The 27,004-nt window shown below is 41.2% G+C and overlaps 2 protein-coding genes across 9 annotated transcripts; both read right to left on the bottom strand.

Annotated features, from left to right (window-relative positions):
- Positions 1–3,674: 3,674 nt before the first annotated feature.
- Positions 3,675–21,407, bottom strand: tasorb (transcription activation suppressor b). 4 transcript variants are annotated; one of them, XM_044116274.1, is made up of 23 exons: positions 20,922–21,407; positions 19,540–19,685; positions 19,330–19,422; positions 18,338–18,410; positions 18,070–18,161; positions 17,848–17,982; positions 17,645–17,769; positions 17,502–17,533; positions 17,147–17,252; positions 16,872–16,975; positions 16,638–16,747; positions 15,646–15,718; positions 15,451–15,525; positions 14,359–15,228; positions 12,286–12,596; positions 12,096–12,198; positions 10,346–11,169; positions 9,003–9,125; positions 8,646–8,805; positions 7,574–7,682; positions 6,825–7,003; positions 5,550–5,684; positions 3,675–5,427 (listed from the first exon to the last, which is right to left on the bottom strand). In XM_044116274.1, the coding sequence occupies exons 1-23, from the start codon at positions 21,223–21,225 to the stop codon at positions 4,199–4,201; spliced, it is 5,511 nt and encodes a 1,836-aa protein (XP_043972209.1). In that variant the 5' UTR covers positions 21,226–21,407; the 3' UTR covers positions 3,675–4,198. The 4 variants fall into 4 exon arrangements, with proteins under 4 accessions (XP_043972209.1, XP_043972227.1, XP_043972218.1 ...); XM_044116292.1 differs by having other exon boundaries at positions 3,675–5,424; positions 20,922–21,379; XM_044116283.1 differs by having other exon boundaries at positions 10,346–11,166; positions 20,922–21,379.
- Positions 21,408–22,143: 736 nt separating this feature from the next.
- Positions 22,144–26,977, bottom strand: asb14b (ankyrin repeat and SOCS box containing 14b). Of its 5 annotated transcripts, XM_044120391.1 has the most exons (11): positions 26,262–26,977; positions 25,913–25,981; positions 25,634–25,758; positions 24,900–24,952; positions 24,685–24,816; positions 24,438–24,596; positions 24,105–24,350; positions 23,669–23,837; positions 23,047–23,581; positions 22,801–22,954; positions 22,144–22,684 (listed from the first exon to the last, which is right to left on the bottom strand). In XM_044120391.1, exons 2-11 carry the CDS (start codon positions 25,925–25,927, stop codon positions 22,509–22,511), a joined length of 1,764 nt encoding a protein of 587 aa, XP_043976326.1. In that variant the 5' UTR covers positions 25,928–25,981; positions 26,262–26,977; the 3' UTR covers positions 22,144–22,508. The 5 variants fall into 5 exon arrangements, with proteins under 5 accessions (XP_043976326.1, XP_043976346.1, XP_043976333.1 ...); XM_044120411.1 differs by lacking the exon at positions 25,913–25,981 and having other exon boundaries at positions 25,634–25,795; XM_044120398.1 differs by lacking the exon at positions 25,913–25,981.
- Between the last annotated feature and the right edge of the window lie 27 nt (positions 26,978–27,004).

Below are 27,004 nucleotides of genomic sequence, written 5' to 3'. Positions count from 1 at the left end.
TAATTCTCTAACACAGACAGCAAAAAGATGCAGAAAATCCATATTGGGCAATTTAAAAAGCAACTAAACCTGGTGAGACTCCTGAAATACTTACCCTTCACCAAGATGAACAACAAGGTCCTTTCATACGCCGATGCAAGAAAAAAATATATACCAGTGTTGTCATGGTCTGTTCTTACCTCACGGTCTCAAGTGATGACTCATGTGGACGACCTTCCATCTGACCTTACAACACAGCCAGGGAGAACGGACAGTCACGCAGGCAGTGGTGAGGGAACGGGATGAAGGTAAAGGCTGTTATTGAGCCCCCAGGCTGCTGCCAACAGGGGCCAGAACTTCTCACCTTTAACCATGCCAGATAGATACAGTGGAATGAAAAAGTTTTGCTCCCTTACAGATTTCTTCTCTTTCTGCTTTTTTGTGTTTGTAATTGTTTCAAACCATCAAACAAATGTTAACTTCGTGGTGGCGGAAGTGTAATGGTCAGGGGCTGCATTGTTGCTTTTACAATTGTTTTCTACCAGAGTGTGTTGCCCCATCATAGGTTTGGGATCTTAATCTCCAGAAGCCTGATAAAACAGGACAGTCATCCGTCCTACACCAGTGCGTCTACGTCTGAACAGCTCCAAAGTAAAAATAAAAAAAAGCATAGCAATTCCAAAGATTTTGAACTGGCCTATTTAGAGTGAGCACTAAAATTTAGCTGGATGCTGTAGCTTTACCTAAAGCAGACCATTCATGCTAGAAACTATCTAATGTCATTGATTTAGGAGAATCTAACAAATATGACATGGAGCCATCTATGTAAAATACTGGATTTGGTTTCAGACAATTACATTTTCTCATCAGGTTAGTTTTCTAAATAAATCATGAGCTCATTCCAGCTTTTTGTATTTAGTCATCGTATCTTATCTATTTTTTTCTCCTTAATATTAGTTTGCTAACCTGAAACAGAACACAAAAATAGAAGAAATTAGAATGTAGGCAAACACTTTATACAGCACTTTATGTTTACATAGAGAGTCAATGACAACTAATGATGGATCAGCTTCATATAGGATTGTCACATTACTCTGTAGAATATTTTATATTTATATCACTGTATTAATAATATTGGATCCTTTTTAGCGACATTGTTATAGTTATATATGCTCTTTGTCACCATTTTTTCTCTTTCTCTCTAGTTGTAAAAGCAGATTCCAATTTTGCTTTCTTGTATTCTCTCTGTCCTTCTTCCTCTCTATTCTTATTCCCCTTGTTCTTTTTTAACTCTTAATAACGCCTCTCTTGTTTTATGTTCCGTCTCAGTGTCCATTGCATTTAAAATAAACCTAAAGCTACATGCATACAATGGATAATGGGAGAGGTATGGTTCTCCCAGAAAATGAGATTCAGTCTTTGTGTTTATCACAAATGTAACAGGAGCTATTCAAATGTAACTCCAACATATCTTATGTAAAAGAATAAAGGAGTTTCATTAAAGCACTTTAGATTTATACATACCAGACGAAATATACGTCAGGACTTTCCAGAATTTCTGTTAATGATAAATTATAATGAAGTGTAAGTGTAAATTAGCATCTGAGTTTCTGCTTTTTCCACTCCCACTGACTCATTTATATGTATATATAATACACAAGCTTCTCCGAAACTAAAATATTTACCTTGATTAGATCGTTAGCTTGACATTTCAACAAAGCTCTTTCAAATTTGATGCTTTATCCAGGAAATCAAAGGAACTGAACAAGAACAAAAAAATGATGTTATTACAGTTAAATATCTAAAAAAGTCACAAACTAAATCAGCGTGAAAACACAAATCTGTGCTAATGGTATCTGAATTAATAATTTTAACAATATATTCTTAATTTGTTGTTTTGTAATCATGTTGTTTTACTTTTAGTCTTTAAAAAAAAACAACAGAATTTTCACATTAACTTTAGATTTTTCACTGTCAAATGTGTAACGGCCAGTAAATACTTGAGTAGGCTTACCAAATACTTTTTTATTCAAGTAACTTCTTTGATGGACTCTTACTACTTCATGTAAATGTTTGGCTATCGTAGGCACCACAGAAAACAACTAACAGTATTCAACTAATATAGCCTACAAATGAAAGAATTTGTCTAACTTAAGTTCAAATAATAAATATTAAAGGGGAAGGATTATGTAGCACATTCCAGGCACATATATTGTATTGTGCAATTGTATAGCACAATCAACTTTGTGTTACCTTCAGTTGTTATAAAAATCCTGTAGGTATATCGAACATGACTGAAAAGAAATTTGACTTCGCAATTTACCGCTTTGAAATTGATCCTCTGACTCTTAAGAAACTCCTACTCTTTCCGACACTGCCTTCAGAACGTCATCACATTTCTCTATTTAATAACGTTTTCACTGTAATATCACCGATAAGTAGTTGATATGATCTCAGAAAATGCGCATTCACGAGTTTGCATCTTCTTCCTCTTTTCTATTTTATTGTCGGATTGCAACCCAACTCAAGCTGCATTTACCGCCACCTACCGGACTGGAGTGTGAACACCACTTGTTTTCTAATTGATGCTGTCGCTTGCCTGCAGGAGCTGATTGGGGGAGTAGCGCGGGAAGCGTGCTCTGGCTTTCCGGCTTGGAAACTGCAGCTGTGAGGAGGCGCTTCGTGAAAAAGGCAGCAACTGGTGAGATCAAGCCATTCTGCAAACAATGACTGTCAAGGGAGTCATTCTTTCATCAAACATGCATGAAAGAATCAAGCCAACATTCCTGGTATGTATAATGAGAAATAACATAATATAATGTAAAGCTCAAAAAAGTTATTTACAGAACACTGCTATTTAAAAAAAGTGTGCCCAATGCAAAAAAAAAAAACAAACAAACAAAAAAAAAAAACAAGAACAAAACATATTCCAGTTTTTTATTAGGTTGACTAAAATTATTTTTCTTAAAAATATACTGCAAGTGGTTAATTTTGTTTGTGCTACATTCTTTTTTTTTTTCTCCAACAATCTGTGGTGGGTTCTTTTAGGGGACTAATGCATGGCATAGTCTCCTAAATTGCATTACTTGTGGGTTTTCCAGGGGCAACAAAGCATTTTCAAAATGTAGTGGGATGCAGCAAACATGGATATTTGCGTGTTTGTGTGATGGGTGGATTTACCAGCAGCTGCCCCAATGGTTTAAATAGAATTTTTCTGGTTATAGTTATTCCGGTATTGACAACACACTGCCAGAAATGGGCGGAGGTTTCTTACATTTAGGGGAAAATGGCGCCCTCTGGTGTTTATTTCTATAAAACACGAGATCGTGTGAGGCGATCAAATGCCCTCCCCAACCCTTCAGTCCTTTCTGGACAAACATCAACCATCGTAATTACTCTTTCAGTGGTGATAGGGCTCAGCCAGGAGCACTCAGCATGGAGTCTCAAAGCATTTAAGTGCTGCACTTCTAACAAACTGCTCAACACATAGCTCACACTGCAGGAGAATATAGATCTGGCAAGATGCCTTGAAATGTTAAGAAATGTTTCCCTCAGTATTCAGAGGTTTTTATCTGAAAAATCATTTTCTAAATCCCATTTAAGCCTAGTTTTTTACAGTTTACTTCAATTTTTCAATGTTAAGTTGTTAATTTCTAAATAAAACCCATATTTTTGAGTGAAATGACAATGAGACAGGAGGTTTTTTCTTTTTTTAATGGTTTGATTGACACCGTCAAACCCATCACACAAACAGGATTTGAAATGTTTTATTTTTAATAGAATTTTGGACAAACAAATGTCAAATAAAAAAACAAACAAAACAAAACCAGCAAAAGTGAGATTCCATTCACTTCATTTTGTTTTTCTTTAAAAAAATAGCCGTTTCCCCCTTTGTTCAGAAACCGTTTCAAAAACCAGAATGAACAGAAATAGTGTGGTCAATTCTGAGGAGCTGGAAGGCCATAAACATCTGTTGGCAAATATAAATATAGTGGTTTGAACGGGGGTCTCAAATAGATCACACAGAAAGAGTGTACAGACAGTTTTCACAACAGTAGGACACCTGGCACTGCCTGTATCAACTTTTATTAATGTAGAAAACCAGAATTAATATTTATCGATTTAAATCAATGCTTTTATGACAAGGAAATATATACATTCAGCCAGTTCTGTCTCTGGTTTATGCTGTTTGCATCGCCCCTTTCATCCAGATGATTGTCTATTCAGGGGCGTAGTTGTGAGTGTATGTGTAGTCTGTGTAGTAATTCTGTGGCCCACCCCTACCTGATGGGTAACCCCAGGGGCAGGGCCCAGTTCCACTCCCGTCCCTTAGTTCTTGTCCTCGTCCTGCCCGAGGCCAGATTCCTACCGGAGGGACCCCTCTGCCTCTGAAGCCCCCTAAATGACCAGGAACCAAGGCCCCCCGCATAGGTCCATGCTCCATATGTCCAGGAATGCCACCTATACTGCCATAACCCAAACCCCCCACTGGATGTGGAGGAAGCTTAGGTCTGGGTACAGAGCCCCCTCTGGTGGCCACTGGGAGAATGCCCACTGGAGTTCCAAGGCTTTCAGCGCCGTTCCCTTGAGTCCTACACCCCTGGGCGCCAGGTGTGCTTCCCACAGGGATCTCACCCGTTTTTGGGACGCCACTTGGGTCTGCTGACCTGGATGTTACAGCACCCTGGCTGCAAGCAGTCTCACAGGCCCTCGTCCCCGTCAAACACCAAACGCTTTCCCCAGATCCACCGAGTATCCTGTCGTGCTGCATGGGGGTACCACTAGCATTTTTAGGAATGGCCCCCATGAACCCGGGCTGGGCTGTGTCACTGTGGTCTTTATAAGGTAGGGCACTGATGAGCAGAGAGGCGCCGGCATCTGACCCGTACGGCTGCCCCTGCCTCATGAAGGGAGGAGGAGGCGGAGGTTTGACTTCCAAGGGCAGGGAAGCCAGGTTTGCGAGAGGTCCTGCCATGACCATGACGGGCGGAGTCGGAAGTGGGGGAGCAGTGGTGGTTGGGGGGCGGTACTCTTGCTCCTGGGTGCTGCTACAGGGCGAGGCAGGATAAGCTGGAGATGCCACATAGCTGGAGGTACTGCTGTAAGATGACCAGGAAGCAGAGGGGCAGAGGAAACTCTGGTGGGTGTTGACAGGAAAACCTCCTGGTGACAAGCTGCCGATGTCCGAGCAGGCCAAGCCGATCTGGTTGGTAGCTTTGAACTGGGAGATGGCCGTTTTGAGAGAGCTGGATTCGAGTGCCGACGTTCTGTCAGGGGTTGTCGGCAGGTCTGGGAGTGGAGGGCGAAAGTCTTCCTTCTCCAACTGAGGCAGCAGCTCAGGCTTATTCTTAGCCTCAACCTGTTCTAGGGGATCAGACATGGTTGGTGGCTCGCCATCATCGGAGTCTAATGACATGTCCTCCGCCTCCACACACTCATCATTCACTACTGGGAGAACAGGGGAGGGCAGAGAGAAAGGGAGAAACATAAAGCCGTGAAGGAATGAAAATAAATGAGGAAAACTGGGATCTGTTTTTTTTGTGCTTAATGTTCCTGTTGATGATACTCACCAGTGGAAGGTGGTGTAGGAAGCTCATTCTGATTAATGGATCCAATCAGACTGTGGAAACCGCTCATAACATCGTCGATGCTCGCAATCACTATTCCGTTTCTAGAGAACTGCAGGAACATTTCGAATGGCCTCTCTGTTCAAACAAGAAATTTTAAAAAATCCACATTTGTTTTGAGTGAATCTTCTGACACTAGAAAAAAGATCAAAACAAGAGATGTACCAAACAGGCCCTTTCTGCCCTGTTTTCATGAAGGTCTGACCTTCTCACTCCAATTATTTTTGTAAGAACTAAAACACAAAAGAAAAATTGCTGGAGGTTCTAGGGTAGACGTAGAAATATTACATACCACAGAAATGGAGAAATATAATATATATATATTTATGTCGCAAAGATAATCTGAATTTAAATAAATTAAAAATAAAGAGCACAAAATTACATACAGTTGTCTGTCTTATAAACAATTTAATCTAACAACAATCAAACAACTTTTTGCATGTTTGCTCTGGTATTTTGACATTCATCTTTATTAATGAGACCTTGATGAGTCCGAGATTGGAAGGCCTCCCCCACCCACATCCTAATCTCTAGCTCCCTCTACTGGGACTCTTGCTGGATGACTCCAAAAATGTTAGAATTACTTTAAATGAGAAGAAACATTTCGATTCCCAGACCCGTCGACATTTACCGCCTGTCTTTCCCCCTCTGTCTCCCCCTTTCCTGTCAGCCTACTTTCAAATAAGGGACACTAGAGCCCACAAAAGACCCCTGGAGGGGAGAAAGAAAAAAAAAGAAAAAAGAAGAAACATGTCGGTGATTTTAAAAGATTACATTAAACTTGACAAAGTATGATTAATTAAGTTGTTGTACAAGGAATGTAAAGTTTAGACATGCTAACTAAAGCAGGAATCTTGTCATTATACTTCAAATATGTTTGAAGATTAGTATATTTAACTTAATACTTTATGAACTCGATAAAACTATCATAAGTCAAATACACTGAACAGTACATTGTGCTGCAGGACTGAAAACTACCTCAAATCAAAGACAACTTTTCATGCTGTCAATAATTTATTTATTAAGTGCTGATGGATAATTGGGGGGGAAGGAACTTGTACAAATCCCATGAAATGTGACTCAGTCTCAGCTTTGATGCATTTAAGGAATAAAGGGGGAAATTTAAAAAAATCTTTATTTAATTTTTGATCAGTTTTTACTCCCCAGCCAAACTCTGGCAGAAAACAAAATGATGAGAGCAGAAAAAGGTTGTGATACCTGTGAGGAAGATCAGGTGCCGTTGTTGTGTGTGCTGAGCTTGGAGCTTGATGAGGCATTCCAGATCCGGAGCCTGACGGGACTGAGTGTCACACTCATGATACGGGAGGAACTCCACCAGGTGCTTCTTCTGGTAAGTTGTTAAAAGGTTCAAGAGGCCCATGGCATTGGCGTTTAGCCTTAAAGAGACAGAACAGCAAATGAGAAACCACAGGGATGGACAATCCTTTCTAAGATCAACGGTTAACAAGAGTCGGTACCAAAGCAGAATATCCTGTTTTTCTAACAAACTCGTTTATCAAGACATTACACTGAAACTTAAGAATTGGAATATTTTCACGAAGCTCAATTAATGTTCAAGGTTGAAAACATTGTGGTTACAAAAGGTGTCTAAAAGTTATGAATAAGTATGAACCGGAGGAAAAGTGTTTCTTTGTATCTCTGCAAAGATCCAAATTGCTGCTGAAGAAAAATCTTAGTCCCTGAACCGGTGGGTGTAAATTATAGAGGTTGATGTTTTGTTGTGAATAAGAGAATTACTTGAGAATATGAGAAAAATGCAAACAAAAAAAAATGGCAAGGATAATTGCTATATTTGTTCCGTCACTCTGGGTTCGTATTTGATGATTAAGTTGCTTCCCTTCGGTGACAAATAAACTAAAACGGGGGGGAAAAAAAAGAAAGAAAAAAAAAAAACAAAAACGGCAGAGTTGTGTGATCTGATTGCCACTGCTGTGGTTCATACTGACCTGCCCAGCTCTTTAAGCTTCTTCTGGGACTTGCAGTGAACCTTCCACTGCCAGGGATGTTCAGGAGTGCTCTGTTCCTCCAAGAACTTGAGCAGCCCCTGCAAACGATCTACCCAGAGCAAGCAAAGACATCAGCATTCATTAGTGTCGTTGCTATGAACTTTTCTGTAGCTTCAATCTCCCATCTGAAAGGCTTTTCACTGAGCAGACAATCCCTGCAGACTAAAACACAACAAACCCAGCAGGTAGTGCAGATCTAAAGCGACCGATGGCAACTATTGCCTTGGAAACTTGTATAGCAGTATCAGCACATTTCCTGATGCATGGCGTCCTGCATGTTTGTTCTGAATCATGAAAATGACTGATATTGACACTTGTCTAGACATAAATGAGTGGCAGCAGAGACGCAACAGATTGCCAAGAAGAATTTAGCTACAGGTGAGGTGAGAGATTGTTGACTCACTGTGAATGTCAGCAGTATTTAGTTAATGATAGGCAAAGGACATGAAATTTTAATTATGTCCAAAATATTTATTGTGAGTGTATCATTTGTGTATGGGTGTCGTGAAAATTGATTTATATCCCCATTGTGGCCGTGGAAGTTGCAATCGAATCGTGAATTGACTAAAAATTCTCAGCCCAAACACAAACTGATCACTTCCAGCCTAATAAGAGGTTTGCTTCACAGAAAATATCTACACGAAAAATCTTAACATTTCAAACTTGATCAAAAGCAATTACTTTACTGTGTCATTTACAAAATGGGTGCCAATAAACAACATCTAAGGAGTCCTGGCTTATAAATCTTTGTTACAAACATTAGTGGCGCCCAAAACCAGAGGCCTTCATTTCTTCTGAATTGATTTCAAAAAGCCCATGCTGGCTGCAGCTGAGGCTCTGATGAAGTAATTACACACCGGTTTATTTCAATACAGCCTTTCATACAAACATGGACAAATGAAAGTGGTGCACTTGGTCAAGTAAATGTCATAACAGAGTCCAAACATTAACAAATCCAGCCTCAACATTCTGATTCTGCTTCTTCGTTCCTGCTATAAAAAGTCAGACCCACCCTGCGTGATGAGATCAGGGTTTAGGACAAACTCGTCAGACACCATGAAGCCCCCCGACACAAACAGTTCGTTGTACGTGTGGTTCTTCACGTCGTCCAGAGAGTCCACTCCAGCAAAGCTCACTGAGGGCAGCTTCTTTAGGGACACCAGAGCTGGAATCTGCAGTGAGACGAGTCATGTTCATTTTCAGAATCATCCGAAAATAAATTTCACCACTTTAGACTGTAATGCCATCGTCATGGATGTTTGCTCCAGGAGCTTTATTGTGTGTTTACGTTTAGGCGCAAGCATTGCAGCGAACACAGAGATAAAGACTGGAAGTGGAAGACAAGCAGCATGAGGAGAAGCTACTGAACCTTGTGCACATGTGAAGCGATGTCCTCGTTCCTGATGATGATGAGGAGCTTGTCCAAACTTCCACTGTTTTCTAGAAACGTCTGCGGGCTGCACTCGCTGTTGCCGAGACTTTTCAAGTACTCCTTTGCGAGAGACAGGAGAGACGTCTTGTTAGAGGCAGAAAGACAAGATGACTGTTCTCCTCTGTTACACCTTCAACAATGAGTGACAGATACAGAAAGTACAGCACTGAGACAGGAAAACAGGAAGAATCCTGCCTGTGCTTCAGACATTTGCACTTCATTTGTAAACATCCGCGTGTGCAGACTGCAGCAGAGGCTCAGGATTTAATTAAAATATGTATATTTATGCAAAGGTTGCAGCAATTAAAATAGGAATGCAACTAAAATCATCTGGAGATTTTTTTCTTAGTAAATAAAAAAAGGTGTACAGTTAGGAATTGTAATTTAAGAACTCTCGAGATCAGCTTTTTTTTTTTTTTTATGTCTAACCAGTGAAATGCAACAAATTATCACAGAATCTAAGTCCAATTAGAAAAATAACAGTTAAGTCTATCTGGAAAAAAACTCCTAAAGAAAGCACAAAGCTGATTGATCCTGTAAAAAACTCATTAACTAGTCAACTGATAGAAACAATCTGAAGATATCCCACTATTTCAGTCTACAAACACACCAATCAATGATATATGTGAATAAACATCTGATTAAAGTTAAGGACATATTGTGCTGCATAAATGGTGATAATCTTCATAAAATAAATACAGGGCTGGAATGATTAACCAGATTTATAGTGATGTATGAAATAAAATAATCTAATATAGTAATTGATTGTCAACTGGCGTACACAGACTCAAGCCAATTTACTGAAGGAACACCAAACTCAGAACAGTAAACCAAAAAGTAAAAAAAAAAAAAAAAAAAAACCATACAAAAACATTTCTATAAATAAGTTCTACCCAGAACTCCACAGGTTGTTCAGTCAATCAGGGAGGGCTGTGCTCTTCACATGTTGATATTAGAAATATATTTTTTTAGCTGCAAATGAATACTTTGCTAAAAAGGCGTATGTGGTTAAATCTAAAATCTGCAAAAAGGTTTCCACTTTTTTATCTGATTATTCATAGAATAATTGATAAAATAATCATTAGTTGCAGACCTAATCAAATTACTTCTGTATTTATGTTTTACCCGTGGAGGGAAAAATATAAATAACAATCAGCAGCTCAGCACTAACATAAAATTTGTTTCAGGCAAAGACAGCCTGATTGGTGCGTCTCCAACTGTAATAATAGTGGAAAATGCAGAATTCCCTAATCAGTGAAAAAAATCCCTCCATCTTGTACCTTAATCTCCTTGCAGATGGTGCCGTCCTCGCCGTCTTCCCCAGAGTAGATGTAAAATTTCACCGTGTTTTTCGTCACGTCCTTGAAGATCTCCACCAGGCTGGTGAAAACCTCGGGCTTGAGCTGCCCAATGAGGCTCCCGCTGAGCAGGGTTGACCCGCCGTCCGGGGCAGCGCCGGTGGACTGGGCATTTGATTCAGGAGAGTCTGCTGTGGCATGAGAGGGGGAGTATAGCCCTCCGCCCAGGTCAGGAGAGGATGCCTCCTTGACGGGTGTCGTCTCGTTAACGACGCAGCTCGTCTTACCGCTGTCGGCCTTTGAAGCGGAGAGCTCCGCTTTCGCTTTGGAAGCCTGAACAGCCGTTGGGGGCGGGGTTGTAAGACTAGACGTCGTCACAGGGAGGGGTGGAGCGGTGACCTTGGGGGAAGCAGGCGGAGCAGGGATCAACTTGTCCATCTTTTCGCAGAGCGCTTCGACGTGTCCCTCAACAGACACGGGGAGAACGTGGGGGACAACATAGTCTGAGAAGCAGCTGCTGGGCTGCCAACAGTGGCGCAGGGACAGCCGCGAGGGAAGCTGCGAGGCATAGCTGATGCGCCGAGTCTGCATGAGGTCTCTGATGTCGGAGGCCAGGCTGTGGATCTCCTGGTTCAGTATAGTGTCCAGGCTGATGGAGGGAAGGAAGGGGACTTCGTCTCCAACCAACGCAGCTGCACAACTTTTCACTTCCTGGGCAGCAGGAGTCTTGGGCTCCTGGCTGGTTTCTGCCGGCGGCGCGGCCTCGGGCTCCGGCTTGGACTCGGCGAGAGGCAGAGGTTTGTCTGCTGGAGAGCAGAGAAGAGACTCGTCAAGGTGATGCCAGTTTACTTTGACAGCTTCCTAAAGTTTTAATTGGTTACATTTATCTAACTTCAGTTAAATATACAATTATTTTTCTGAAATTTAGCAGCATGAAGGCTTGTTATCCTTAAATAGAAAATGGATATATTTTGCCTACAATTGGCTCCAGCATTGATTCTGGTTGCCTTTTTTTGTAAAAGAGTTTGTAAAGAAATTGTCCCCCACAGCAGAGTTTTTTTTTTTTAAAAAAGCAACTAAAAATGTTATAAGTTTTAAAATTTATTTTGCTGAAGTTTCTGCATTTACTGATGTTTTATGTTTTTAGTTTCTCTTTTGAATTTCGCTTTATGATCCATGTCCTGAAAGGTTCAACATAAGTACACTGGCCCGTAGACTTCACTTACCACAATCTATTATGAACCTTCTGATTCAAATATTTTTTTTTACAAGGGCTCAACAACTGGTTTGGGCCAAATCCAGTGTGTAAATGAATGATGTGCGATACACTTATTTTGCTTGTATAAAACTAGACACATCAGTCAAATCAATGCTTTGTTTGGTATCCACCCAGTTAAACAACCAACAGCTTCAATGTTTGAAAAGACATCGAAGCTGTTATCTGTGGGGTTTCTCTATGCCTCCCCTGAGATTAACCTATGGCTCTGTTCATTACACCACAAGTTCAACTGAAAGGTCCTGACAGAATAGAGGGTTGCATTCAACCAGACAACATTAAGCCCCTGATTCACCTCAATTGGTCTTTAAAAACTCAATGGAAGCCACAGAAGTACACATTTAAGAGGAAACTAAATAAAACTGACGAGCTACAATGGAAAATCTGAACTTCTTTACGACTTCTACGGTCTGAAAAGATTAAACGTGAGACTTTGTAGGACCTTCTTTCAATTACCTTCGCTGACAGGAATATCACCAGGTATGATGTCTGTGGGCGGAGCTGATTGTATCGGCGAGTCTGAGCTGAATGGAGTCCCAGGACTACAGTCCATGTCCTCCTGAACAGAAAACACAACATGTTCCAGATCCAAAACAAAAACCTTTTAACACTGAAACTCCACTTCAATCAGCTGACTGAAGCTCACCTCGGTGTAGTTTGTCTGTGGAACCGTCTCTATTTGCACCGCAGAGGCCGAGTCGGACAAAATGGACTCCATCATTCCTGAACTGCTGGACGATTCGCCGTGGTTCGCCAGGACGGTCATGGAGCTCTGAGCCATGGCTTTGTTGAGCGTTGCCAGGAGGATTTTGAGGAGGCGCTGCGTCTCATTGGCCGTCGCGGCGTCCGTGTTGCTGCGGTTCCTCAGGTCTGTGTCATAGATGCCCATGCTTTCCATCACCGCCGTCAGGTTGTCTCTCTGCCCGGCCTCATCTCCGGTGTCGTCCATCTGGCCAGCTAAACAAAAAAAAAAAAAAAAACAATCAGACTGAATCTGGTTCTGATACTGTGAGCCCAGTAATTATATCCTTCAATGCAAACGTGAAGAACAAATGTATAATCATTTTATTCCGCTGGGAATCTAAACTACACTGCTTGAAAAAGAAAAAATTAAACACACTAACAACCAAACCCAGCAATAAATAATTTAGAGGAAAATCTGCAAATGTAACAGAGTGGAATGCATTAAAAACAAAATAGTAAAAATGATCAATATATCCCACGGAGATCTGGATTTAGAACTGGATTCAAAATAAAAGTGGGACATCAGGTCAGAGGCTGAACCAGCTTCAGCAGAAATTCATTAAGCCCAGTCAAAACGAGGCTCAGTAGAGTGTGTGGCCTCCACGTGCCTGTAGGCCCTCACTAAAACACCTGGATGAGCTCCTGACGCGGCGGCCGATGTTCTCCCAGACCTGGAATATAGCATCGGAACGAGACACGATGTACCACATGTGCAGTATTGCACATGTGTACAACTCACGGCCCCAGGACCAGGTCTGCCCCGCCGTAAGTATTTATTTGTCCCTTAAGACGACGACATAAATACAATTTTCAAGATAGTGTGCTTAAATATTTGATCAAATTAAAGCCGCTTTATCTATGAATATACATGAATATGAAAAGATATTCAGTCTCTCATTTCAAGAGGTACTCATCGAATAAAGAGATAACTATTTCTAAATATTTCAGCAGTTTGCTAAAGGGTATTTTTATCAATACATGCCGCCATAACCGGCCCTTTGAGGACATTCGTGATTTCGACGTGTCCTCCTGAAATGAAAATGAGTTCGACACCCTGCTCTGTCGGGATCAGCTGTGGGGAACGAATAAGCCAGTCCGTAGCAGCAATGCCTTCATGCAAGAATTGCTGACACACTTCAGCTGCATGAGGCCTGGGAACCCAGGGCCCACCCCAGGGCCCACTGCACCAGCACACGGGCAGTCGGGCTACTTCTAGCTAGCACACTGGGGGAGGTGTGTCCCTCCAAAGAAATGCCCTCTGACACTGCTGGTGAAGCCGGAGGATGCAAACCGTTCTCCACGCCGTCCCCAGACTGAGTGCTTCACGTGAACCTTGCGCTAATCTTTTTGCGATGTGCCATCTAAGATGAGCTGAGCTACCTGAGCGACTCCATCTCATGCTGCCTCTAGCTGTGAGTGCGCTGACAACACATAAACATGAGCAAGATGGCAGCTGGAAAAGATGAGAAAAGACAAAAGATCTGCGGTCACCATCTGACAGCCACTCCTTGCTAATCGGCTCTTGTTTCCACCTGTGGCCTCTTCCATTTGCACAACAGCAGGTGAAATTAATTCACACTGAGTGTCACTTCCTAACTGGACAAGTTGGTTTCACAGATGTGTAATTGATTTAGCGCTACCTCCACTGAGAAAGCTGTGGAACATTTTGTTTCCTCTTATGCAATTCAGTCCTTTGAATTAAAAAAAATAAATAAACTAAATGAACCCAAATCCTTCTCAGCCAGGAAACCCATCTAGGGAGAAGTCTAGAAATCATGAATTTTTCAAAAGAATCTGCTGACAATGCACATCAAGCTTCCAAATTGCTCAGAACTAATCAGGCTGTGCAAACGTGCAAATAAAATCTTCAGACCTTCAGAAGAGCTGACTTTGAAAGCAGTATGCATAATTATTTGTCAAACAAACTATGAACCCATTAAATTGAAACGAAACACTTGATTGCCTCTCGTCTCACCTCTGCTGGGTTCGCCGTTGCTAAGGTGATCCGTGCGTTGGTGTTTGTTCATCCCTCCACCAGCGTCGCCTTCGAACTTCCTTTTCAGGTTGTTGGCGTCCCAGCTCCCGTCCTTGTCCTTTTCCTGATCCTTGCCCGGTTCCTGCACCAGGTTCTTCTTGTGTAACTGGATCAGCTTCAGCAGCTGTTTCATCTTGTCCTGATCATACTCGCTCTGGGACAGCCGCGCCTTCTGAGGCTCCATGTGGGGCTTGGGCTGCAGCTGGGCGCCGTTTGAATGCGTCACGTCTTGCCTCCTTTTGGCGCTTTCAGGAGGCACTTTCTCCTGAGGGAGCCTCTCGAGGGAGACCCTCTCTGCCCGGTCCGAGCCTCGGTCTGAGCCTCCCCAGTCCGAAACGGGGCTGTACTCCACTGGGACTGGAAGAGGGGCACAAACAGGAACCGGAACCGGAACCGGAACCGGTGCAGGTGCAGGCGGGGGTACAGGTGGAGGAACGGAGGCAGGGTTCCTTATTCGTTCAATCGTGTCCCGCGCCTTGCCCAGAGGTAAAAAGTAGTTAGCAGAGTTGTGGACGTACGACCGTAGCACGGCGTCCATGTTGAATTTGGGTCTAGGCACCGAGAGAGGGCTCGCCCTTTCGTCAAAACTGTTTTTGTAGTCGGGCAGAATGAAAGGCCGCACCGTTCCCGACTCGATGCGCGTCAGGTAATCTGTGGCTTGCCGTTCCACCCCGAGACTCAGCTCCTTGCCCGGGTTTGGACGCAGCTTAAACAAGGCATAATGTAGTGCAGGAATAAAAGGCTCCACAGTGGACAGGAAGGCCGGCTGGGGCTCCACCGTCAGCGGCTCTGGCTCCAACAGCCTCGAAGCTGCAACAGAGGAGCGGATGTCAGGGTCAGTGGCCGACTCAGCTCTACCAGCTGCAGCTAAGCACAGCTGAAAAGGTTAAACAAAGTCTCTACGTTTTATAAACAGAAAGAAAAGTTTCCCAGAAAAATCTCACAATTACATAAAGATGTTCTGCTATGAGCTACATAAAAGCTAAACACTCTGGTCGTTCAGAGGCCACGTTAACAGAGAATTTCACTTACAATACTTCACAACCATCCTGGACTCCTGAAAGATGAATAATGCTTGCAGCTTCTTATCCATCCGCCCCCGTCGCTCTGGGAAGCAAACAGCAGTTTTTTAAAAGCTGATCCCTCACCGAAGGCAACAAGAAGGTGGCTCGACTGACAGAAATTCACCAGAGAAAAGGAGAAAAGTACAGAAAATCTTTCCGGTACCTTTTGACTCAACCATCTGAGCAGAGGACAACAGGAAGAGGAAGCCCCTGTCAAGCAAGGACTTCACCAGCACCTGGACACAACGAGCAGATCATTATGTTAGACACGCCTGTTTCCTTATAAAATAATGATCACAGTAACGCCATCATTTAATTAATTAATTCAAACCCAGGAGGAGCAAATGCATGTATCTGTCTGAACATTGGTTATAATAAAGTCATATTTAAAGATGCACCAAGCAGATTTTTAAAATCTAGTTCTGATTTTGACTTTTCTTGGAAGACTGACCAAACAATCCAGTTTGGGTGACTTGAAATGTTCTTTCCAAGTACTAACCAGAAACCCACTCTGTTCTTAACAAATGCAAAAAATTCAGCATGAAGAAAAATAATATTCCCAGGTACCGTATGGATGTGCTACTTTTACATGAAGCAACAAAAAATGAAAAGGCTACAAGATTCTCCTCCTTCATGCATGAAAGCAGAAATATCTTATATCGAAATATTTTTTCAACATTAATCTTCAGGAAAAAAAACACACTTTTGTAAAATAAAGTCCTAATTTTCTCAACAGAAAGCCAGTCATCTCTGGTCAGTGAAAATCTACAGAGATATTTGTAAGTATTGTAAAGAATTACAACACATCCTAATATAACAGAAAACAAGCACCTACATGTTTTTTAGCAAGCCTCTAAACAAATGAAATGACTGGACTTTAGTGTTTCAGATTTGGATCACAAATGTTCTGTTTTGGCCACAACCCAAATTCTCAGTGTATCCATGGTGATTGGTTTGTTTGTAAATTAATGAGAGCATGTTTCTTTATGCATTAACAGACTGGGACAGGTGTATTTTCAGTGTTCATCCATTTTTTAATGAACATTTGAGCCGATCTGTCTATATCGCAGATGACTTGGTGCATCAATAGTTGGTTTATTTATTCTGTTGATTATGTCTCGAATAAAAAGCCTGGGTAACAGATAAACATCTCACCATTCGGTCCCTCTCCAGTTTGTTGATCAGTGCTGCCAGACTGCCGCTGGTTGCTTTACCTTTTCCTTCCACCACCTCAAACAGGCTGCAGGACATCCCACACTTCATCACTACAGACAAAACGACACACAGCTCATCTATAGGTATTTTTTAATTATATACAAACCAGATACTGCATTTAAACTAAAGATCCTCTAGTTCTACAACAGGTGTAAACGTGTGTGCGCTGCTGACCTTCCCGTGATATACTGTAGGTGTCCCAGGAAAACAAAAAAGGAGGGATCTTCCTCTTCACCTGGTCCAGCTGCATGCCTTGATTCATCTCCAACTTCTCACGCCTGCAGAGAACAGTAACCGCTCAGCGATGCATAACCGATTCCTCATGTTGCACAGGCAAGATTTTTAACATTTCTTTTTTTCTCGCATGTGAGAAAAAAATAAATATATGGGCAGTGTTAAAGTTCAGCTGAAAGAGGCTTTAATGATTAACAGAGAAAAGGAATACTTGCAGCTTGAAAGGAAGGTAGGGACGCGAGAAGGACCGTAAGCAGACTGGGAATAACTCCTGGCCCTTGTTCACCAGCGGGCCACTCCACACAGTGTAGCAGCTCTTCCCTGCAACACCATCAGGTCAAACAAGAAGGAAATTAAGCAAAAACCACATGACCATAAACCTGTGGGTAAATATACCGCTAAAAACCACACTAACTGTTTTTGTTGTTTTTTTGCACTCAATGCTGAACCCAACCTCAGAATCATTACACATGTTTTTCTTTTAAGATTCATGGGGAGATTTAGATGTAAAACTTTGTATAGCTGAACAGAAAAAACAAGAACTATGGAGTAAATAAAATAATAAAATACCTCTACTTCCTTCAGGAGAAATAGTGTTGAACCTGTTCAAAAGAGAGTCTGGATGTTTATATATAGAAATAGATATTGAACAAGCCAAGCAAGCATCCTAGAAATGTTTGCAGGGCGTCACCATTTCCTGCAGGACAACGTACCTGTGTGCGGCCATAGGAGACGCTGCAACCTCCTTGCCTTTGTACTGAAAGGAAACCACGGCGTAGGGGCACACGTGTCTGGGCCGCGGTTTGATCTCATCAAACGCAAACTCGAAAAAATATTGCTGCAAAACACGCAGTTTTAGAGAAGCTAAAACGATTACGGAAAATAAAAGCGTATAAAAATATGAGTTGGCATTTACCTGCGTGAGCTCAAAAGCTCTATATGACAGCAAAGACGTGACCCTGTTGGCACTTTTGGACAAGTGACAGTCGAACTTGGGTGAAAGTTCAATGGCGTTTTTAGGCATGTTCTCGTGGATGTGCTTTATTCGTCCCTGACAAGTAAAACAGAACGACAGGCTAGAAGTTTCACATATTGAATGAAGGACGAGAAAAACAACACAAAATGACAACGGGCTTACCCTCATGACTTTAAAGATGATCATATCTCCAAACGAACCCACTTCCAAAGGATTTATTTGTAATAAATCAGAGTATTTAGAGAGATAAACACCTACAATGGAAGTAAAAAAAAAAAAAAAAATCTACATTACCACAAAAATAACAGACGTCCTGTATTTCTTTCTGTTTCTACTGACACAGATCTGTGATGTTGCGTTTCGAAAACAGCTACTGGAACATTTCAAGTACACATTTTATCTTAAACGATAACGTAGCAGAAGAACTTACCCACTGATGGATTTCCTAATGTTGTAATCCTGCAGTGTCCTACTGACAATCCCTTCTCACAGATCCACTGAAGCTGGGTGGAAAAACAAGACAACACTTAGAAAGTTTTTATCTAACTGACCAATATCTGTTTAATTGGACTGACTTTATTTTAGATTTCTAGATAAAATGGATCTGTTCGTATGGTAAGTTGCCTTAAGTGGACATTTATTTTTAAATGCCACTACAAATTCACATGATTTTTTTGGGACCATCTCTAAAGTTAAGACCTTTATAAAATATGCTTAAAAAACCCTGAATAGGTTAACTTAATAATGTCTTAACTCAATAACTTACACTGGCTCACGGTCATTGATTTTGGCTTTGGTATGCAACTATAATATTTCTGGCCTCATGTTACCAAACAGGGCAATTTACACAGCAACCTATATTGTAACCATCATAATGGTTATCAACACATTTTTGCCAACACTGATATCTGTAAAATATGAACTGTTCAGAAGACAATGGCAGCGGATAAGGCAACAAGAATGTTACGATTTTTCCATTTTCAATACCCTAAAAAAAAAACAACAAGACAGTTTTATATACAGATTGTTTGCGGGTGTGTGGGACAGAGGTGTTTGGTAAATGACATCATGAGTCTTATAGTTTTTAATCACAGCAGAACTAATATTTTAGTCAGAAGTACAGCTCCGACAACGAATGATTCCTGTCTGCACACCTCAGTTTATCTGAAGCGCCAATTCACAATAAATTAATCAATTGAAGAAGCAAAGGCAAAACAAATTTCAGATTAAAATGAATGAAAAGTAAGATTTAAGATGAGAAATCTGGACATATGGGATGATTTTAAAGGCCCAAAACTGAGGTAATAATATGTAAGACTTTGCATGACTTTTTTAGACAAGTAAGCAGATGTCCCCAGAAGAAATCAAACACCTCCAGTAACTTTTCAAACCACTGGATTGTATCTTTCAAAGGAAACTAACCTTGGATTTGTCTGGAAAAAGGAAGCAGTACGACTCAGCAAGCTCTTGATCGGTTCGCCCCTCCTGCTTCATTTCTCTCCGCTTCTCAATGAACTGGCGACAAAAATGAGGCAAAACGTTCAATAACACCCGGCAAACTGAATCTCTTCAAAACGATGCACATGCAAGCAGCGATTTCCAGTTTTTATGCGAATGAGGACTTGGACCAACCTCCTTCTCCAGCAGCTCGTTGTGAATCAGCCTGGCCTTACAGTAGGAGAAGCTCCCGCGTGACGATGCGTCCAAGTAAAAGGAGGAGATGATCTTCACAAGGTCCTCGAACTCACGACTGTCGGGCGGCAAAAACTGGTACAGACCTGCACACAGATGTTTACAAGTGAATCAGTGCAATAGTAAGCTGTACCGGCAAGCATGTTGGAATACACACAACATACAGAACATGAGCTGAAAATTGATACAAGCCGTGGACATTTAAAGTAGCAAGTGTGACTGTATTACATTTTTAACATCAAATCACATCAACTATTAAATCCAAGGACTCTTTTATGGTTTTAATTCAAAATATTGTGCAGATCTGATGAACCGGACAGCAAAACAAAGAGTATAAATCTGTTCTTTATGGTAAATTGTAAAATCTATGATTCTGCATGGTTTACACCTCAAGTCAAATATTAATTTGAGTGTTCAACAAACTGATGTCATTATAATAGACACACTATATCAATTCAAGTGCAAACACTTTTAACCCCAATGCCTCTATCTGTGGGGTAACAGGTCATACAAAACCTTCATTACATAGAAAAAAGATGAAGACAAGCTCACACTGTACACCGGCTTTGCATTTGAGCTCTAGTATGTACATGGTCTTATCTTAAAGGGGGAGATATTACCAGAGCAGAATCTAAAGTGACTTAACGCTAACGACTTCTTCTAAACTTCTGCAATTATAAACATTTGTTGGGGTTTAAAGAAAGTTCACACTTTTCTATGTGGACTTTCACATTTCAAAAGGATGAGGGCCATCACTGGAAGCTGTATGTACAGGCTAATGAACAGAGGGATGCTGTGATGAAGTGCTTAGAAAGAGAGATGCTCCGTTATCAGAATCGGGGTGAATTAAGGGGAGTCCAGCTTTGAAATGGTTTTGGGTTGACTCATGGGGTGGATTAAGCCATGCCCTTCAGTGAGGTCAAAGAAACACCCTCATGTCGTCAGGTGATTGCTGCAACACATTCGCGCTGAAGCACACATTCAGGCGGACCAGGGTCCCCGGTAAAGCTGCAGAACCCAAACAACGTTTGCTTTCAGATGGTCACTCCTCAGATGCTCAGCTTCCAGGCGCAACACTGCTGCCCGCTGGTAATCTGAGCACTTACCCACCAATGCTAACGTTATGTCTGCAACCAGTGCTACACCAACCAGTGCTACCAGTGTGTAATCTAATGTGAACTGAGTAAATAGGACGAATTTTTTAAGGAGAATTCAATAAACTTGCGGAACCCAGCAGCTAGCTAGCAGGCTAACAGCATGCAGGAGTTAGAATTATGAAAGCAGGACAGGCTCCGTTCAAAATAGCAGCGATATGGCAACACCTTTCCGTTCTCTCGTCTTCCTCGGAATCTGGAAATTTTTCCGTGGCAGCTCTTCGCTCGATCTCTGCGCCGGCAAGGGAGACCTGCTGGAGCTCCGGGCGTCCGCCAGCAGGCTCCTCCGCCGTTCTGGGGCTTCTTGTATAGGCATTACACCGTCTCTGCATCCAGGCTGATCGCCATTTTGGTTGGCTGTGGCCGAAGTGGCGGCTGAATTCTTGTCGGCTTCGCCGCCCTCCGGGAGCGGCTCGCCTGTCTCAGCGCATTCTGAGTCCGCCTTTCCCGCAGACTTGGGGTTCAGGGCCATTTTGGGGCAGCGTGCGCTCGGTAAAGGCTCTGTAGCTCTGACGATTACGACGCCGCTTTCCACACACTTGCCTCTTCACCCAGCCTCCGCCATTGTAAAAATGACGTTCACGTTCTTCTCCACCACTGCAAAACGTTGCCGTCACTGTTTACATGCCAGAAAATCTACACCCCCTAACGGCCAGAGGGGCTAGTGCAAGAAGTGATGTTTTGAGAAACATGATTGAAACGGATGTGAAAGTGAAAATAGTTTTCATACTTTACAAAACTCAGTTCTAACGTTGGATGCTACAAATGCTCCATAATCAATATATTTTTTTTAGATAAATTCCTGTTTCCAAGCAATTCTTATACATTGTAATAATGTTTTCTAGTTATCTGGGTCTTTAAGATCAATCTTTCTCGTGTTCCATCCACACTTATAATGAGTCCCATACTATTTCCTTTCCGTCGGCCTTTAATTCAGTCAACGATTAAAATCGACATCACCACTTCTTATTATACATTCCTTGTAAGCAGTTGTCATTTTAAAATCATTGTTGAAGACCAAAAAATTATATGCTGGTTTTCAGACGTAATTTAATTTTGCAAACTAGATAAGAACTATAAACAATACAAAAGACACTGACATGCATCAAACTCCACATTCCAAGGGGCGTTCTTGAAATGTAATTAAAGTTAAATACTTTATTTGTGTTAAATGAAGAAAAAAAAATCAATATTGTGAACAGGGAGCACACCAAGCTAGTGACTGCTTGTGTTGTTGTGCCATAAAAAATATGCCTGTTTAAAATTTGTAAACACAGCTACTGCCCTTTTTTCAGGGCAGTTCCTATTAGACCTCTGCATACAAAAAAATAAATAAATAAATAAATAAATAAATAAATAAAACAACAGAGGCACCTTATGACGCAGAAAAGTTTTATTTTTTTTGCCCATAAAAATTGGAGGGAATATGTGAATTACCCTTAAAGCCTACATGTAAATGCCAGCGTAGGAAGTGCACAAAACCTTTAAATTTATTCCACCAATGCAGTTCTTCCTTCCACCACAGAGTAGTGCTAAAAGCAGATGTATTCAATGCAGGCACATGTTATTGTGCCTGCATTGAATACATACATTGATCTTTTTTGTCCTTAGGAAACCCCAAAACAACGCTGATGAAAAGGAATGAATCACTCTATATGATATTAGTTATAAGATCTAATTATGGTAAAATAGCAGAAATGTAACAGGAACGTATGAGACATCCTGATATCAGTAACATTTTAGACTTTGTCTTCTTCAGAGGTTAACCATGCTCCCCCTACTGTAAACATCAAACTCCTTAAAACGTAGATAGTCTTTCAGTCTAGGAGGAAGAGGAAGGAAGCTGACAAAAACTGAGGCTCTCAAGCGCAGACGGCTGAGGTGCTCCCTTATCCTCAACCGACACAGGTGCTTCAGGCTCCTTGTGTTTCCTGCCAGTCAAAAAGAAAATAAACAAAAGCTGTGAGTGCACTTTAGGGTACATCATTTCTGGCAAGTAAAAAAAAAAAAAAGAAAGGTAATCCATCCATCATAGAAAAGTCCTCACTTTGAATATGACATATTTCTGGCCACTGCTTCTGCTGCTGCAATGTCTCTTTCAGTTTAGGGCAGAATGAGACATGGTCAGTGTAGTCCAGCATGATGCGGACAACCTGACCAGATAAGGGCTTCAACCATGACACTGTTATAACCTCGCAGAACTGTGAAGGGTCAAAAAGGCATTGGATACTTAAATATAAATTTGGAAAAGAAGTCTCCTTTTACCAATCTTACTTTCATGCAAGTGTCTCACCACCATGTCTTTGATGACTGAGGTTGTCCAAGGAGCGTAGTCATGAGAACTGTCACCATATGGACAGTCAAAGCAGCGCATGACATCATAACCATGGTTCAGGATCATCCTCAGCATGACTTCATCCTTCAAGGCATATTGCAGAGCTGACGGGAAGTGAGTGGTGTTGACCCGGGAGTAGTAGTTGACATTTGCTCCGTATTTTAGCAAGGTGTTGATAAGTTCATAGTTTCCCTGTCTGAGGGCCACCTGCAGGCACTTCACAGGATCCTGGTTCACCATTGCTCCGGCCTCTAGCAGTAAGCGGGCACAATGAAGGTCGTTGTTGGACACTGCAAAAAAGAGGGCAGACCTGCGCTCATCGTCATAGCTGCGGCGCACCCTTGGGTGCAACATAAAGTTTGTGTCAAAGCCAGATTTGAGCAGAATTTCTAAACACTGGACATGTCCTCCAGCAGCAGCAGAATGAAGTGGACTCATTCCACTTTCTTTGATAGCCTGTAGGTTGGTGACTGGGATGAGGATTTCCAGTGCCCTGTTAGAGTCAATATTTAGTGTTAAAATTGAATATTAGTTGGAAACTTGTCTGGAAAATGAGAAAGTGAATTTTGATATTCCTTACAGTCTGTGTCCATGGTATGCCACACGATGAATTGGCAGGTGCCCACTGTAAAGAGGAAGGTTGGGATCTGCCCCATGGTCCAGGAGCAAGGAGATGATATCAGGGTTTCCTGAAGCAGCTGCATCAAATAACACAGTACCAGACTCCGACTCTGACCTTACATGGGCTCCTGAAATATAATGTAGGCACCATAAAGACACATATTGAAAAGGTATTTTGTGGTTTTAGGGCTCTTATTATCTGCAGTCAAGAGAGGCAGAATGAGATTTCTTGGTGTTCGCAGGATAAAGGTAATATAAGCATTAGTGACACATCTTTTCTATGCAATTGAATGGTATATGGTTTGACTTACACATTTTTCTTTTGCATTATCCAACCATTACCCTTCACAAGCTACTGCAGGAAGCCAAAAAGGAATACTCATCGCCTTATTTACCTTTTTCCAACAGAGTCTCCACCACATTCAGATGTCCGTTCTGTGCAGCCAATGCAAGTGGAGTTTTCATTTTAACATCAAGTGCATTTGGATTGGCACCCGACTCCACCAGCAAGTACACAAAGTTCTCCAAACCCAAAAATGCAGACTCATGTAGAGCGGTCCTGTTTAGTGGTCCTGTTTGATCTACATTGGCATTGTACCGAAGCAAAAGGGTGGCTAAGTCATACTGGTCATTTAGAATAGCTGTGAGTTAAAGAGAAGGGGAGGAAAAACAACAGTCACAATATTAGCCCAATGCTAAGCATGGCAAAATGAGCTGATGTTTGCTACCTGCCACCAATGGAGAGTCCTGCTCATCATTTTGAACATCTGGGCTGCAACCATTCTGTAACAGGAATGTGGCGTTCTGTCTCAGCCCATGAACCACAGCAAGAAACAACGGTGTCTCACCCTTCAGAGTGCGACACTGAGCTGCTCCTGGGGGCGATGCTGGAAGAAAATACCCAGAAGTGAATCAACAAGTAAGACAGACTGGAAAATATGGGTTTCTACAGTCAAATGTTTTAGCTATTCTCACCTGAAAATATAACCTCAAGTATTCTTCTGTTATCCTGCACTGCAGCCTCATGCAGTGGGATCCATCCCCTCTCATCAACTCTAGACAGAGTCTCAGGTTGCTCTGCTAGTCTATCCAGTGCAATCTCATCCCCTAAACATGGAAATTCAGAACTTCTGATGCTTCACGTTTCTCTGAATAAGATCTTAAAAAGTAAAAAAAAAAGATTAGCTTACCCTCTTTGATGGCTTTGAAAATCTCATCAGGGTCTGCACTGGGCTTTAGATCACTAGTGAATAAGTAATTACAAACATACAAATGAGCATTTAAATTTAGATTCAGCTAGTAGAATAAATATCGTACATGCCAACATTTTCTCAGTAAATGTTTCAAATAAAATCCCCAATAAAAATTTGTGTTAAAAAGGGAATTGCTGATTGATCCATTCTTCAACACAAGCTGCCCTCAAACCTTGAAAGTCCCAGGGGGCCTCTTCCCTACCTTAATTTCACAAGTTTTCAATTGGATTTATGTTGTATGACAGTGAGTAATCATTTGCTCTTGAACAGTTCTTCTGATTCTTTTTGTCTCCCTTGTGAGAAAACTTTTAAGGAGCCCCTTGTGGTTGTTGAGCTAAGGTGATTTTTTTTCTTCTCTCTTCCAGATCCCCCATCAGGGCTTGCCGTAACAATGTCAAGAGGGTGTTGAGAGAGCTATTTTCTTTAATCCATCAATAGTTTCTAGTGTTAATTAGAAGCCTATTTGAGGACCATTGATCAGGAATAAAGCCATCCATCCATTGTCTATACCTGCTCATGTTTAAAGGCTCACAGGGGGGAATAATTCAGCTATCTGGGGGTGAATTTCATGTCACTATATGTTAAAAATATCCATTTACTGAGAAGAAAATTGGTTTGTACAGTATTTATTTTTCTTAATGTAGCCTAATCAAAACGTAAGAGATTCTAACCTCGGATTCAATCCTTTGAGTTTTCTATACTGACTCAGACTCTGTTCAATTATGTATTGCGTCGCCTCATCCTCATCCAGGTCATCTTCTGACTGATAAAAGTCGTCTTCTGTTTCAGAGCTCATCTGATTGTCAGGGAAAAACAGTGTAGATAAAGGCGGTCTGAAGGAAACATCCAATAAGCAAACAACTTATATATACATGTTACATTAACATTTGGAGTCCAGACAAAACAATACATTTTAGTCAAGATAGAAATAGAAGTAGCCATACTTTTACCTGCACCAAGTACATCCAGGATATTTATAACCAATATTCCTTTGCAATTTGTTGTACCAAACCCAATAACTGTTCAAGCAGATGTCCAGAGAATAAACATGATCTATGTTTCATAAAGCTCAAAGCAGAAGCATGAAGATTTACAACATATATTTGACTTGACATAGCATTTGTTACACAGTAATCTCAATGTAACAGAAAAAGTGTCGAAAAGACACCAAAAGTGAAATCGAATTCCTACATCAGAGCAAAGAAAGGTAAAATGACAGAAATACATCTCACTAGGTTAGAGACCCATAACATTGACAAATTAATTTAACCAGGTAAAATGTTCCTGTTCAGTGTTTACCTCAAGCAAAATGGCTGTTCTCCCCTGGCAGTTTTCACACTAGTAGCAAGTGGGGTCCTGAGTGCACACATATACTGCAGCTATTAATAGTTCCCTCCCACCATAAATATCAGATCACAGGGTTTTTACAAACAGCACCCCACACTGACCCACTTAACACTGTAAACAGCTGAATGGTTTAAAGATATCTTCAAACGTTGCTTACTTGATACCTTCATCAGTAACAATAATGAAGCCCTTGATAACAAAAACAAAAAGATATTGACCTTTCAAACTCTATGTAGATTGATTTTAAATCATAGCTTTTTAGTTTGTGTACATTACTGACATTTGAGCTTACATAGTAAGCTAACATATCTAATCATCAGACAATAAGAAATTATTTTTTTTTTCTGTAAGAGCACAGGCTTTACAATCTTGTGTTTCTAGCAAAACTTGCTTTGCTACATTAAAACTCTTTGACTGTGATTTTCATTCAGTACATGTCTGCAACTATACAAAGCTATTCATAGCTTTTCATTGCAAAACTGAATGGAAAAATTGAAAAATGTGCCACTTTTGAGTGTCTCATGTGAGTACTTATGATCTAATTCCTAATATTATCATGCACGGCAGAACTTTGGAGAAAAAAATGCAGTCTGTCCAAAGCTCAAATTGAAGCATTCAAGATGTTTCCATTAATTGATAAATAATATTATAGACTTTTTTTTTTTTTTTTTTTACGTCATTCCAACTTTCTGTTT

This window comes from Gambusia affinis, linkage group LG01, assembly GCF_019740435.1.
Source record: "Gambusia affinis linkage group LG01, SWU_Gaff_1.0, whole genome shotgun sequence".
Classification (NCBI taxonomy): Eukaryota; Metazoa; Chordata; class Actinopteri; order Cyprinodontiformes; family Poeciliidae; genus Gambusia; species Gambusia affinis.
Note: the sequence above shows the minus strand (reverse complement) of the source record. Positions and strands in the feature narration are given on the sequence as shown.